The 16,704-nt window shown below is 38.5% G+C and overlaps 1 protein-coding gene across 2 annotated transcripts in view; it reads right to left on the minus strand.

The window, feature by feature from the left end:
- LRPPRC (leucine rich pentatricopeptide repeat containing) overlaps positions 1–15,865 on the minus strand; it is a 93,033-nt gene extending 77,168 nt beyond the window's left edge. Inside the window, exons 1-5 of one of the 2 annotated variants that reach the window (XM_074579590.1) lie at positions 15,692–15,865; positions 4,168–4,367; positions 1,125–1,247; positions 282–403; positions 132–190 (exon numbers count right to left, since the gene is read on the minus strand). In XM_074579590.1, coding sequence (XP_074435691.1) covers positions 132–190; positions 282–403; positions 1,125–1,247; positions 4,168–4,367; positions 15,692–15,864 — 677 coding nt within the window. In that variant the 5' untranslated portion in view covers position 15,865. Of the gene's footprint in view, positions 1–131; positions 191–281; positions 404–1,124; positions 1,248–4,167; positions 4,371–15,691 lie in introns of both variants that reach the window. The other variant, XM_074579591.1, reaches the window with a different exon arrangement.
- Between the last annotated feature and the right edge of the window lie 839 nt (positions 15,866–16,704).

Genomic DNA, 16,704 nt, shown 5'->3' on the forward strand with positions numbered 1-16,704 from the left:
TTTACTTAAACCCCCTCTTCGCTTTGCTCAGTTTATAAGAATTACATTGAAATCACTTTTAACATTAATGGTAGGGAATATGAGAAACAGATTTTGTAGAAATCCTCTTGAACATAAATGCAAAAGAATACCTCGCTCCTTCAATGTCCCCCTCATTGCAATATGCAGCAATCAACCGTTGGTATGTAACCTACGGAAAACAAAAAAGGGGAAGTTAATGATTTCCATCAAATAAATAGGCACTATTATTAAGAATTAAGATATCATAAAAGGGTACCTACTCGATTGGGCTGCACATTAGCTTCCTCCATTCTGGCCAAGAATTCCGTCGGAGAAAATTTATGCTCGTTCTGAAGGTAGACTTTAAGTAAAGCATTATAATGGCTTGTATCATACACAGCACCTAAGGAAATATTTGAACCACAGTCAATGAATGTATATTCTCTAAATTCAACATGGTTTTATAGCTTTCTCAGGTAATTAATTACATATCAATTTTATTCTGTATGAAATTTATGTAAAATCAAACTGCTTCCTTTTATCCACCTTTGAAATATCAGACATCTATTTAACAGCACACACCTGTTTATGAAAGGCTAAAACATAACAAGAGCATAGTAACATCAATGCTTATGTGCATGGTACTCCACAGTCTCTACAGCTGTATTTATTTTACAGATTCAGCAATATTACTATCAAGAAGCAGTTCACCTATGCAACATCTATAGATAAACAACCAACTTAAAATATAAAAAATAAATCATCTGATGAAATAGCTGGTAGCACTAGGAATACTCAGCCCACCAGGTATCAGGTAACATCTAACAGAAAAGTAAAATACATTTTTACAATAATCAAAATCAAGCACAAGTGCAATTTAAGCATCTTACAAAAAAAAAAATCTTTAGATTTATTATGAACACCCCTAGATGTCAGTATAACTCCCAGAATAGGAAATGGGTCTCTCACCTGAATAATAAAACCTAGAGTTTATTTGGTAATGAGTATTTGCTATTATAAGTTAACGTTTAAACACTAGTAAAATACATTCAGTCTTCTATTATGAAGAAAGTAACTGAAGCACACAACTGTTCTTGCAAGAGGGACTAACAAAACCAACCTACCCAGTTCTTTCATCTTGTCCCATATCATATGGGCTAATTCTGTTCTTTCAGGTGACAATACCTCTGGTAAAAGAGCACCACAACTTCGCAACAAAAGCAAGGTCTGATTACTCCCTGGACACCCTGGAAGTGGAACAGAATCACAAATTTCTTTATAAATAATCATGCATTTAATATTAGAAAAAAGATTCGAGACTGACTCACTGAAATATTTAAGCATTTTGTATAGAATAGAATCTCCTCCAAGACTGAAGATTTTTACTGAACAGGATACCCAAATGATTAAACAATGACATCATTATATGCTATCATGAAAAAGATTCATGATAAAGCATGTAATTTAGTACAATAATGAGCTCAGCTGAGCCGAAATTTTTAAAAGTACAAAAAAAAAATACTAAACTCAGATGATTTGGTACTTTAAATTTCACAATCCAAGATTCATAGATCGTTTCATCCTAACATTGACATACCTTTCTGGTAAATTTCTGTAACAGCGAAATACTTCATACCAATTCCATACTATTCCAAAACTGGTATTTAGAGACATTCCACATTTAAATTTCTATTTCCACTTCTGCCCACGCTCAGTATAAAATAAATGAGATAATTTACATCTGGAGAATAGTGTAGGAAACTGTAAGGATGTCTGCCTTCTGACTTCTGCACCAGCCCCAGGATGTCAAAAAACTACCTATGAACTCATCTGCTTGTCTTGCACTTCACTACTACTCCTGAGGCAAAGTAAAGCAGAGCTGCAGAATCTATCACAGATCACCCAATAAGCTGGAGACATAAAATTTTTTTCAATCAAATCTTTATATGCACACCAGCCATTTCTAATAAAAAGAAGAGTTCCTTTAGAAAGCCACATACTGTAAAGGAAAAAAAAAAAGGGCAAAAAATGCTGTCTCTTTCCTATTGCAGAGAAAGTTATACTTCAGAAGTAATTTCACCTAACGAGGAGCAAGATAAATGTTGACATACAACATAAACGATGAAAAAAAATCCGTAAGGTTTTCCATCTCAGACATACATGCAGACTTGAAAGATTCAGACTACCAAAATGACCTGAAGTCTAAAACATCACGAATGCTTTGTAAGTTACTGCAAATCATCATGATAACACTCCAAAGTCGTGTACAGCCCAGCGTAAGAGGCAGAAGCTGTTGCCAGTAAAGATATCTCCAGCTGCTGATGATCACTCTAAGTGTATTTTTTTATTTATACAGAGCCGTAGAAACAGCTACACAGCTATAAAATAATGGCAAAATAAAGTAAAAAAAACCTCAAGAGCAGAAAGCTATATACCATCTAGATTTAGATCTTGAGGTACCAAAAAGGACCAGCAAATCTAGGATACCATGTTAACTATTGTAAACTATGTTTCATGGGTACAATCTACAGCAGAAAAGTTACTTAAACAGAGTAAACCCATCTGGGAAGAAACACAGGCAGTAGTGGGGAAAAAAATAAGCAATAATGAGAAAAGATAAATAAGTTAACACATTGAGAGGGGCCAGGTACAAACTGCAAATGGGGCTTTCAACTTGTGAAAACCTAATGGAGTAGTGAGAGAAGTCGTATTTGACTAACTTTTAAATCCCTGCATGCAATTTGTTCATGCAAGAAAAATGCCAACACATCTCCAGTTTCACAATGCCAGTGTTATACTAATGACTGCGTATCTTGAAAGGCAAAAGAAACAGGAAAAGGTTTGACAGTAGGAGTATGGAAAAATTCAGGACAAGAGATCTACAGCAAGCATCTTCTTTGGGCATTTTTCGTGTTGTAATTAGAAATGGAAGAACAATACAAACACAGGCAAACCTGTTTAAGAAGCCAACAGTAACTAACGTCCCACACCTACTAAATTAGTTTTCAACTTTATTGATAAAAAAAGGACTGAATTTTTCATATGGAAATATCTGTCATTTATTTTGATAGCATCCTAGTTAAATCTCCTGTGAAGTTCCATGCTTTTTTTAAAAAGAAATATACTTACACAGCCAAAGGAAACCACTATAACCAACTAATCTTTTTGTTAATATGCCTTCCTAAAAAACTGTGTAACTAGTCAAAGATCATGAAGAACTGTGATTTGCAAATAAGCTTCGAAACATAAAATTCTTGCCAACCCACGCTCATTAATTATAAGTTTATACCTAAAAAAGAAAAAGCGGTCAGAGCCAGAAAGGATATCACAAGCAAAAAGAAAAAACTAAGAAGTTCAACAGAAAGAGAGCAGGAATTGAAGACTCAGCTTTTAAACAGTGAACCACAAAACTTTTAAAAGCACAATCCCAAGTATACAAGCCAGTAACAGTCCAGAGCAACACACAGCACTTTAAAACTAAAACAAAACAATACATTCTGTCATTGCTAAATATACTAAGTACTACTGCTAATATTTATCAAATATCTCCATTGACTCATCATAACTCATACCAAACATCATCAATTGTGGTACATGGTTTGCAAAATATTAATATAGTCTGGCTATTTTTAGCCAAAGGGTTATTGAATCTGTAAAAATGAACAATGCCTCAGCTGTTTATTTTTGTTTTATTCAAAAAAAATAAAGCTTTCTTGTCCTGAATAGCTACAGCTACCAAGGAATGGGGAAACTTGGGGTTCACCTTCACGTTTCCCTGTATAGCTCTTAAAACAAATGGCCTCTTAAAGACAGCATGATCCCCATTCTGAGTTCACAGTACAGTTATATGAGGAAGGTGTAACATTACCAGATAAAAATCCACAATAAGCAAGATGACATTGTAAGATTTCTTAAAAGCACCCTGCATTTTTACAAGAGTTAGAAATTCCCAAAGACATAAATACCTGGAAAAGTAAATGTGTGCTTTTAAAGCAAAATAACATCTCTAAAACATTTGAAGTCTGTTCAATATATGCAGCAGATTAAACAATATCCAAAGACAAAATATAAATCAGAACTCTTTCAATTAATTTCCTTGATTTGATGAATCTTTATATTGCAGCTTTAAATTTTGCTTTTGTTTTGTTTTAATTGGAAGCAACTTACCTGTTTTGCATATTTCATGGAAGATTTTCAGTAGAAGGGTTTTAGTGATGCGGCCAGTTTTTCTGACAGAGTTATCCAGTTTATTTAATGCCCAGTCAAACTGCAAGGTCCGCCTGTTTTGAATTTCTGAAATTGGCTCTTCTTTAACACTTCCCTCCTGTTGAGGTGCAACTGTAAGGAACCTTATTTGGTACACATTTCTGCTTAAATAAAAACAAACAAACAAACAAAAAAAAGAGATTATACTTCTGTGAATCATTTTGCAACTACACTCGTCACACAATGTCAAAAGGATTATGCACTCTATTTCTTGCTGATGAACAGTTTCTTAAAACATGCCATATTGATATAAACAAATGCAGGTGATTCATTTCAGTGTCTTTCTACTTAAAAAGATATAGTCATGTACATTTTCTCACAGCGACAACTTTTTCTGAGATCTTCAGTTAGAATCACTTAATGAGTTAAATGGTTCAAATACTACTCCCAAAAAATTAAAAATGTTGAAGTCATCCAAGTATAGAAGTCTATTGTCCCATTACAGGTTCTGAAAAAAGCTCTCACATACTTCCAAGAATAGTTAGAGACATCTCTTCCAGAAGACAGCAAGTGAAGGCAACAAATCATACCTTTTTTTTTTTTTTTCAACAAAAATACACAAACTAATGCAGAGGCCAGTGTTTGAGACAAATGTATCAAATAGCCTAAAGAACAATGGGATCATTCCCTGTTCTTCAGAATTTACATTGACGAACACAAAGCAGTCATCCTGTGATGTAAATCAAACATCAAGACCAGATTAATTTTCTCAAAACAAAGTACGACAACGACAAGAAACATAAGAAAGAAAAAAAAAAAACAAAACAAAACACAAGTTGGTGTGCATAAGAGTATGAACATGGTATCTGTGCCACAGTGGAATTGTGAACAGCCTGTGCAGGACAAATTATCATTATATACAAGCACTTTTGAAAGTCTGTTCTCAATCGTCCTTACAACTGTATAAAATAAATCAGACTATCCTCCTCCAGAATCCTATACAAAGGAAGTAACACAGACTGGACGGCAAAAAAGATTCAGCAACTTCTGAAATTGCCCTCCCTTGTCTTGGACTCTCTAGCCAGCTCTTCAGCTAAATTTCTGTAAGGTCTCCAGACTAGTTTAAAAAAAAAATAAAAAATAGTTCTTGTACTCCCTGCTGTTACAGATGCTCCAGGAGTCCTATGTAGTAATGGCTTCATGTTTTTGGAAATGGTAACCTAAAAGTGAGGAGTGCTGGCATTCTCTACAAAATGATTTCCCACTCCTGGAGCTATTTCACAGGTGCTTATCTCCATTGCTAGGTGGTTTCTCACCAACCAGTGCCAGTTTAAGGCCCCAGCAGAAGGAGTCCAGTGGAGGATAAAAAGCTTGCTGGCAATTCAGTGTTCCAGCAACACTGGCTGCGAGCTGCTAAATGACATAAAGAGCATCAGCGGGTACAAATCAGATATAGTGGAAAAAAACCCAGACTGTTGGTTCACCATCTGGTTGCCTCTTATGAGTAGGAAGTAGCCCAAAGACCACCTTTTTCCTTGCTGTTTGAAATCCTGATTTGATAACTGAGCAGGCTGTAAATTCTAGGAGTAAAATTCTTAAAATAAAAATCGGCCTGAAGCAGATTCTCTTTCCTAATGGAGCTGCAAAAACAGTTTAGTACATCTGTTTAGTTTTTGAAGACATTAAAAAAAACAAAATCCTTTAGTAATGAGGAACATCACTACCGTTTAGCATTATCTTTGTCAAGCAGGCAAATTTTACACTGCCAAATCTCCTCAAGTTTCCTCCTGAAGAATTTTCCAGAGGCTACCAAATTATCTGCATTTTATTTGGCTACAGAAAGGACAAAGAAGAAAGAATTGGAGAAGGTAAAAGAGACTGCAGAAAAGGAGATATCCCCTCCTTCAGCCTCAGTTTCATCTCCTTCTAGATGCAAGTTCCCACTGATTCCTTTGGGCTAGCTCTCACTTTATTCAGATCCTTCTGTGAGCTTATTTAACTCACTAAGCCAGCACAATACCAATTCAGCCACTTCTGAAAAAAAAAAAACCCAACAATTACTAGTCCATCAGATTAGAGTGGAAACAGCTCACTGTGTCCAAAAAAACACCAGAATGAACCAGGAAAAAGCAACGGAGTCAGAACAGAGGACTAAAATCAGAGGAACTGGGAAGAAAAAGAAGAAACTGAAACACCACTTTTGGTGGTAAATAGCTCATCAGATTAACATTATTAAACTCTTTTTTTGTTACCAGTAATGCCATCTCTCACTAGAAGTATTTCCAAGGGTGTCATTTTCCCTGATTCTTTCCTTCCTTCCTTTTCCTCTTCTCCTACCTCATAATTTAATTAGAGACAGGGTACATACTTTCCTAAAACAGAAATCATTACACCAAATTCAGTAGTGCAAGGCAAGAATAACAGTAAGATATGAAATCTTATGTCCTCTTGGGTGTAACAACCAAATGAAATGTCTACAACTTAGATAAACTCTTTAATAACACATAAATATCAATATTCAACTATGAGCTAGCCACTGCATAGCTGTAATAATAAAACTGTAATGATTGCAAGTTTATCTATTTTTTCTTAAAGATATATATATAAAAAGAAAACTGCCATCTACTCTTACATACTCATTAAAAAAGCTTCTTGAAAGCTTTTCAGAATACTTCAAGTCCGGTTGGAAAAAAATGCTTTGGAGTCAAGCAGCAACACAGGACACAGTGTCTTTGTAACACAGAAATTTATACTTTCATTTCCATTAACAATCAAAGCACAAGTGGAAAAAAGTCCTGTGCTTCAGATGAAAATTGAATATTTTTTTTTCTATAAAAATTTGCTATTGCTTTATAGTATTTTGCAAATTATTGAATTATATCTTATGCCACATAGCATACTTCATAAACTAATTGATATCGACAATTCTTAAGTCTACACTGTTTCAACAAAGCCATCTTTGTAAGATTCACCATGTGTTAAAAGTTACAAACATTTTAAAGCACTTGTATAGCTCCATCAGATTAAGCATGAAGGAAAAAAAAAAAACTGGTGGAAAAAAAAATGGTATATGCATGCTCAAAATATGCTGGTTAACCGCATGAGAGGACTCTAAAGTTTCATTTGTTACTAAACTCTCCCTGCTTAGTGTTTAGCATGATGCTGTTCATAACGTAAGTTTAGAATATTATACTATATCAATTGCTATGGTTGCACAGTGTAAAATATTATACTCTTATATTTAGTGTTATTTTTATACACTAACTTAACGTTCTGAAAGATCAGCAGAATTTGACATTTTTATTTACACACCACCCCCACTGTTATCAAATATGGTACTGGTTATTTCTGTTAATTTATACTGATTAAAGACATTTTAAGGAATGGCAACAGGGGAGTCTGGCTGCAGTTTTAGAGACAGGAGAAAACAGCATGAGAGTATAAAACCACCTGAGGAACTCTTAAACTTCTACTGGCATCCATCTAAATGACCATTATCAATCTGAAATATAATGTCTAGTATTAGACTCAGGTGTACCTTATAATCTGTAGGCTTTCAGCATTTGAATAAATTACACTTTTATCATGATTTAAGGCACTGTGTAATGCTAAGCCAATCCCATAGTAGGAATTTGTTAAAAATAACTGTTAAAAAAGCTGAATGAAGCTGCAGGCATCTACTGTCTTGAATTTGGCTCTTGGCACTACAAATCAACTAAGAACACAAAACTTCGGAGAAAATGAAAAAAAAAAATATGGGAATAGCTCACTATTCTAAAAGAGTAAAGATTGAGCAGACCAGGAAGATAGCTTCCAAAAAATGCAAACTTCACAAATTAAAGGGTCCACATTATCAGGTTTGATTTCAGGCAATCAAGTGAAGGACAGAAGAATGCAACAGACGACATACTTACTGAAAATTGATATTAATGGCACAACCTCCCCATGAAACAAAAAAAGAAGCTAACAAAATGAAGCAGTTATCCATGCATCAGGAATCTTCAACAACCTTGTGTGATTCCTCTTTGATTTTTAGAAGTTGAAAAAGAACACACAATTAAGGGGAATAAAAAAAACCCCAAGGATAAAAATCAAGGCTACGTTAACGATTTCAATTAGGGAGTCACATAAAAAGGCAGCAAGAAAGGCTTCTAAGAAAGATGATTTTGGAAAATAAAATTAAATAAAATTAAAAAATTACAGCTCATACACTGTTTACCTTTCAAAAAATTTAATTGCAACCCTACTGTGTAAATTTTAACCATTTTACCGTGACTAAATTTTAAGAAGGACATGATGGTGTAGGTGAGAATAGGGAAGAATGATCTAAGTAATTTATGGAAACATTAAGATATGCTATATTTAAGACATATTAATGGACCTTACTCAATCTCCACTCCTTTGGAATTACCTTCAAAAATTCATGAAAGTTTTGGGAAAAGCAGAAGCGTAATCAATAAAAAATACGGACTGATGTTCAGGCTTTTGGCACCATGTTACCTGACAATCTCATAAGCAAAACAAGAGGATACAATGTACTTTTAGTTACAAAAATATGGGTGCAGTATTGTTAAAAAAAAGTATTAAAATGAGATGTTAAGGGTTTGTTGCAAAATTTGGAATATATTTTGTGGGATTCTAAATTATACTACCTCATGACCCAGCTGTGAAAAGACTGGTATGATGCATGTCCATTCAATAATTTCATTAACAATCTGAATAACAGAAGAGTCTAATAAACTTATGAAATTTGTAGATGACACCATAATAGTGGCAAACTATTGGAAGGAGGGCCTCAGACTTCAGAGTCATCTTGGTTACTTGATGTAATGATCCAAAATCAACCAAAATGAAATTCAATACAGACCAAAGGAAGTTGTACATTTTGGACCAAAACCAAGTGCTAGACAACAGTACAACTGAAAAAGTACTGAAAATGAGCCACCGCTAAACATGAAACATGACACAGCAAAAAAGAAAGCTTTGATTCGTCAACTCCTAAGAAAAGCGACACAGATAAAATACAGAGAGACTTATGCTGTTTGTCATGGTGTGTTTACTCACAAACAAACAAGTTTAAAAGACTCAAAAGACTCATCTATCCGATCCTACTCTCCAAGTAGAGAAGCAACTGTACTTAATCCATCAGGCATCACACTGGTAATATTAATTGTTCTAATATTAATTGTTACAAAATATTAGAACAGGATACGTTGACAGTCAAACTTTCTCATTCGGAAACTTATAAAGTAAGATTAGGAAGGGGGAAAAAAAAAATCTATCATGCATGACCTTGGCATTTCTGACCTTGCCTCGGTGCTACATGTTATATAGTCTTATGATGTAACCATACGTTTTCAATTATTTTAATTAACTTTGTTCAGAATTAAATGCTATGCTACACAGCAAAATGCATGATACTTCTTCAAGGGCCGTAATGAGTGCCAAGTATTTACTTTCATCAATTACTTTTAAACAGCACTTTAAGATTTTTCTCCAAGTGAAATATTACAGTTGCAAGCATGTGAAGCCGCACAATAAACTTCAGATCTGTTTGCATTGGCAATCTGATTCTTGCCTAATATGTGAAATTTCTCCTTACTATGCTTCAGAACTGTGTTTCTTTGTACCTACACAGAGAAGCTCAAAAGGATATATTAAGCCCCATAAAGTGAACTCTCCTACTCCCACAATCACAAGATTAGAAGTAGCCTTGAGATACTTGAGCCTTTACATAATTGTACCTTTACACCATTTTCAGCTTTGCCTCTACAATTGTGAGGATTAAAACTGTAGACCTTGCCTACACAGGAAAGGTAACAAACTATACACTTGTAATCCCAACACACAACCAGTCACCACTTAGCAGTAACTTTTCACCTCCAATTTATCTTAAAAACATTTGGAAAGTGCTTGAAAATAAACTTGTAAAAAAACTTAGGCAGAGATGAAGTGTGCATGGGGAAATTTATACCAAGCCAATTAGTAAAATTCTTTTATATTCACAAGTATTTAGTGAGAATCCCAATACTGTAGTAATGTACTTCCACGTTTTCCATACTTCTAGAGCAGACTAAAGGTAGTGCCTTCAATTTCCTAAAGGAACAAATCTTACACACCAGCCTGAGTAAAAAATGCCTCATCTTTCCCAAAACTTAAAAAGTAGGCGGTTCCAGTGCTCTGCCTGGCAGCAGCACCAAGTTTACTTTCTGCAAAACTTGATCAATTCTAGATATTAAAAAGAAGAATTACAAAGCCACCATACAGACATTGTAGCAGAGCTACAATAAGGTAGTCGCTGTGCTTTTTCTAAGAAAAGTACTGAATATTTTGTTCTTTCTAAACTAAATAGGCAAAAGGTGTATGAAGTAGTTTTCAAAATACTAGCCATGCTCACAGTAGAATAATGGTAAACTTAACAGTTAAAATTCATTACTGTACATAAAACTACTACAGACTCAACATTAGTCAAATTTACTAAATATATGACCAAATATACCACCTGAGATCCCAGCATAATTCACATGACTGCTAAACAGTATCTCCCCTGACTTAGCTACAGTCACATACAAAAAAGGCCACAATATTCAGGCCTTGTATCCTTGTTTCAATGAGACACAGTAGGACCCTACAAGACAGAAAATATTATGTTTTTTCATGTAGAATGAGAAACCTTAAGTTTCTTGGAGGATATCAAAAAAACTTTGCCTACATGATTGCAAGAAGCAAAGTAGGAAAACTTTGCTTTCTGCTATTTCTTAGCAAGTCTCTAGACATTTTATGTCCAAGAATAAAACGCATACAACTACAACAACAGCCCAGCTTGTGAAACTTTACTACAACAGAGTTTTGCTTCAATATTAACAAAAGGAAGTCTACTGAATACCTCTTCTGCATTTAAAGCCTATTGTTTTGCTAACATAAAGTAATTAAGCACTCAGTTCTACATTTTTGTCCACTGGTGATGCATTGCTGAGTACAACAGTGAATAGCCAAAAGCTACTTGTTTGCAGATAATTAAACAAAAAAACCAACCAAACAAAAAAAAAAAAACAAAACACCAAAACCAACAATGTACCATGTATTAAAGCATAAATCGTTTTGTTTTTTAACTTATGGCTTACCCAAAGCTCAAATCAAATCCCCCCAGACCTTAAACGAGATTCTTTAAAAGGTTATTCTCCCTCCCATCTCACCAACATGCTTCAATCTCACACAAACACACCACGACATATCAAAAGTCACCAGTGTTTACAAGGACAACTTGAAAAGCATTGCACATGGCAACCTCTTACCAGCTTCACCAGCAATCACTCCTCTGAATAGAACACAGATCTTAGTAAAAGCAGAAGATTCCACTACTGCACAATTTGCTGTTTGGGGAGATGCTCTGCGCTCCGCAGTCCCAAAACCTGACATTTAAACTTACAGATGAGAATCTCAAACTGAAGAAGTTACAACAAATACAAAGGCACCTTGCAAGACTTGCATGTAGAGATTCCACTTGATTTTCCTCCTCAGCTATACTGTTATGATCCATACCTTAGGAGCCTAATTGCTCTCCTTTTCTCTGAGGACAGATAGGGTATCGACTTCAGGATGAGTATCCTAGCACTCGCACACCTAAAAGTGCAATTCAGCAATACAGCTACATTGATCTAACATCACAGTCATCATGCAGGGTTCCCCCTTCTTTTGCCAGTGGTCCCACCTTTCTGAAGTTTATCAGATCCTTAACTGATTCAACAAAACCTGTCAATTTGTCAGAAAAATTTTTCCTTGCAGTCCAGCAAATGAAATCAGACAAGTAACACTGTGATTTAGAGCAGGACAAGCTGGCCAGGAATGGGAGGGCGGTCAGTGTGGGAAGAATGGAGGCAATACCCTTCCTCCAAATACAGCAGCAAGCTATAACACCAAACCATAACATAATCACCTAGAGCATGTAGAATAAAGTCCCCAAAAGATATTCTGATGTTAATTCAAAATCTACTCTGAACGCTCATCAATTGAGAGGTTTGTTACAGCATTCTTGACAGTCAGCTAGCAGCAGCAAATTTAAGCATGTCTTCCCTTAGTGAAACTTCCATGAACAAGGTTCCAGTAAATAATTTGTACCAAATAAATCAGCACAGTGCTTAAGTTTGCTGTTGTAGATCTGAAGTTTGTTGTATTGGTCTGTCATAGCTTTCTTATCTTGTTATAATTGCATGGCATAAGAGTTATGACATATAGTTCAGTATATTCCACATTTCATACTAAAGGTAGACAAGTGAAATAGCAAATTGACTTAGATCTAATCTGAGGCTTTTGCTATGAAATGCTCCTCAACCACCCAATGCAATCGGATCTCCATCTACTGTCCTAATCCATTTTCAGAAGTTTAGGTTAAATCGACACAAAATTAAATGGGAACCACTCCCACAGTATATTCCATTGGTGCTCAACTATGGGTGGCAACACGCAGCAGAGCAACAGGAATCACCGGTCATTGCAGGGAGACTATCTTAATCTAGCATACCCACTCTGTCCAACTGTGGTCAAAGCTGTCACTCCACCACAGATGCAGATGCACTTCAAAGTACTGACACATAATTTGAAGCCTTATTTGCATGAAGAGCTGCTTCTCTGTGCAGTGCATATCATACTGTCTCTGAGCAGAAAAGCAACATATCCTGAGAGTCTAAAACTACACAAATAGTCCAATCATCATTTGCGTACTCTACAGCTTGGCAATGGTAGTTAGGACTTTCCTGGAAAAATCAGAGCAATATGATGCTTTGATAAAAATGCCTGCTTGAATGTGAGCGGTTACTGTTTCGCATCTCTAAAGAAAGTGCAGATTTGCAACTTTATTGCTAAAGCAACTGTACCAAGCACATATAAACATGTAGCAGTTCTCTTGTGAAATGCTGGATTATTCCTTGTTACTTATTTACTCCTAAAACTGTGGGGGAGGTTTCCCCAGTATTCCAATTAGAACTTTATCAATATTCTCTGGAATTTACTGCAGTGGACTGTATTTCACACTCAAAATACCATCTTGAGACCTGAACAGCAAGTACAGCAAGTCTAAATGTTGTCCATATATCATTCTAGTTCTTAAAAAGAGGTCCATTTCCAGAAATTAAGGCATAAGTATAAAAAAATAACAATTAATAGTTACTTAAGGCAAAAAACGAAATGAAATCATATGCTGATATTTGCAATTTTCATTGATAAATGTTACCTTTGCTTTACACTTTGCTCCTAGAGCATCACTTGTGCAGTAGGATGCCTAATCCCATACAGTAAAGTGATGGTAAGACAAAGATTTCTAGGAAAAATTATCTTAGAAATGAAATTTCTGGACAGAAAGAATGCACAAATCTAGGTGTGCTGCTCAGCCTTACTCCAATATAAGCCACAGTTTAGACCAAAACCTAAAAGCTACGAAATAAATACCACTGCTGTTTCCTGTGAGTGGGTTCTACCAAGCACCTTGCTCACATGATTAACTAAATGTAGCCTGAGAATGAGAGTTTTCAGCATGATCACTAAACTATCCCACATATGACCCCATTTATACTTGAAAATATAAAAGAGTATAATTTTGTGCAAGAAAAAAGTATCATTTGTGTGTGTGTGTGTGGGAAATAAAAAAAAAAACACCAAAAACCCAATACCCAGCTGTTAGAGCCAAATTACCATGCAAAAAGCACTTTCCAAGTTCTTTCCAGAAACACAGTTCTAGGGAAAAAAGCACTGTTAGTCCTTCATCAAGTCATATGTGAATTTCAGTGAATGTTACTTCTTGCAACAAACCAGTATAGGAAATTAAACTTCCAGTCAAGGAAAACAAAAACCAGCTGAATTACCACTAAGTAGAAAAGTTTACTCATGATTTGCAGCTAACTAAACCTGTGGTTCTGTTGCTGACCATACTGCAGATGTCTTTCTGGTCCATCCCAGACAGGTCTAACTCCATCCTCATACCAACTTTAGCATTTAACAAACTGTTACACTTCAACCACTAAAACCAGCAGAAAACTATATTCTTTTTTAGGTAAGATTTTGATCAGGCTGCCAAATAAAATCAGTTCACAATAGGTTTGAAAAGCACTAAAGCTGGTGCAGGTATCAACATCCTTATTTTGGTGGTGAGAATTCCCTCTAGCAGTTCTCTATTGCTCTTATCTGTTCCCATCCCTTCTCCTGAAGGCACCCACCAAGTCCTCTGCTGAACAAATTTATCTCTCTATAATGACAGAAAATTGTTCTGGTTTTCTACCAGGAATTAAGTTACATTAGAGGGACCACCAGAGCCGTAACAAGGCACAAGCAACCGAGGGCAGAAGAACTTTCTCCCTCTGGTAGCCTAAGTTGTTCTTTCCGCACATAAAACTCAATGTGTATGTTTAATGCTTTCATATTCTCAAATTTCATGCAAAAACTTGTTTATAGCATCATTTGGATATTTAGTGAGAGATTAATTTTAAGCTTAGTCACTAATAGCAATTAAAGCTACAAGCTGATACTTTTTTTTCAAATAATAATGCTGAGTTCCCATCTTCAGAGCTAACAGCAACATTAGCTGTTACCTGAATAGTTTGTAAGGCAAGGCTTGTACACACCAGAAACATCATATCCCCTTCACAGCTACCCGCACTGGAGCTGCAGTGCGCCACCACTGGAGAGAAAGACTAGCTCTCCCAAAACTAAAATCCTTTTATTATAAAAAAAAAAAAACAAACCAAAAACCAAAAAACAAAACAAAAAAAAACACCACCCCCCCAAAAAAAAAACAAAAAAGATGCACTCGTATTAAGGGTTGTGTCTCTGAACTTCCTGCAGGGCATCAACCACATAGTAGTGTGGTTGAAACAGTGACAGACATGCACACAGGTAGGGTGAGTTTTCCACCCTACCTGCGTGATGGAAGAGAGATAACCATGGCAAATCAATTAAGATATTTCTCCTGATAACAGAGCCAGCGAAATCTGAGGGGAAGGAGAAAAAAGCCCAGATCCTAACTGTGTGGTTACCCACAGCAAATCACCGCTCATCTCTGCCTGGTCTCTGCCCTCCTCCTCGACTCCCCCTCCGCACGGTCTGCCCCAGTACAGCAGTATCCTCTAGAGGACAAGGCCTTTGCTCTCTGCAAAGGACAGCGCTGTTTTCCTGGGAGCCCAACGAGACACCGCTGCCAAGCGGCGCTGCGGAAGGAGCCGGAGGGAAGCGGGGCTCCCCTGCGGCCTTTGACCCTGAGCTCACCCTGCCGCCGAGGCACACGCGGCGAGAGGCGGCCGGGCCGGGCCTCATGGCTCCCTCCGGCAGCCCCAGAGGGGTGGAGAGGCGCGGCGCAGCAGGGACCAACAGCCCAGCCGGCGGTACCCTTGGCCGCGAGACCCGCCACCTCAGCCGGCCCCGCCGCGCTCCCCGCCGCCTCAGCGGCCTGCCAGCCACCGGCGGTCGCCGGGCATCCCTGCAGGCGCAGGGGTCTCACCTGGCGGGGGCCGGCGGGCGGGGGGAGGCGGCGGCGGCGGGCGGGCGGAGAAAGGGCAGGAGGCGCGGGCAGAGGGCCCGCAGGCGCCCGGCGGAGCTCAGCAGCGCTGCCATGACCGCCGCGCGCGCAGGACGCGGAGGAGCACGTGAGCCGGGCGCAGCGCTACTGCGCATGCGCACCAGAGAGGGCAGGTGCCAGCGCTCCTCCTCCGCCGGCCCACGTGATGGGAAGAACCATTCCTTGTAGGGGGGCCGCCAGCCTTACTCTCGGAATGGGCCCGCTCAAGCACTGGCGGGCTTCTAATTCCTCCCCCCCGTGCCACTGGTGGGACATTCCACGCGAGGTCGGCGGCGCAGTCCCAGCTGGGGTTGGGTGGATCGGCAGCCAACCCGCAGCTGCCCCGGAGGAAGGCGGCCGGGAGGGAGGGTGCGCCGTTATCCGTGTTCCGCCGCCCTCCTGGAGGCGGAAGGGAGCGGGGGGGGAGCAGGGGCTTTCCCGGCGGGCTTTCCCGCCGCGCCGCTCTACGGTTCCGCCATAGACGCCGCGGGCGGGAGCGCCCGCCTGTTCTTGCCCGCCGGAGGAAGTCACGTGGGCAGTGGGGCGCCGTTGGCGGCCGTTGGCCGCCGCCGCGTGCCATTTCCGGGCCGGACCGTCCCCGGGCTGAGGGCTGGCCCCTGCCTGAGGGGACGCCCGGTGACCTGGGGCCCGGACCGTGGGGAGAAGGGCGGCCACTAGCGGATTGCACGTGTTGTTCAGGGAAAGGAGTCCGGGCTGCGAAAGCCGCAGGCGGCGGTTGGGTCAGGCGTTCGTTACAGGCGGCTCTGAAACGGCGTCGTCCCCAGCTTCTTCTGGGAACAAAACGGGAGTGAGAAGAACTTTAATTAGAAACTTTTTAAAAGTAAATCTCTACCTGAGCTTCGTTACACTTACTAAGATGCCATCTGCATTGATGTTGCATTTTGGTGTGCTTGTTCCTATGACATAAACTACTAAATTAGAGAGGTACTTTTAAG

The sequence above is a fragment of the Larus michahellis genome, chromosome 3 (genome assembly GCF_964199755.1).
Source record: "Larus michahellis chromosome 3, bLarMic1.1, whole genome shotgun sequence".
Lineage (NCBI taxonomy): Eukaryota > Metazoa > Chordata > Aves > Charadriiformes > Laridae > Larus > Larus michahellis.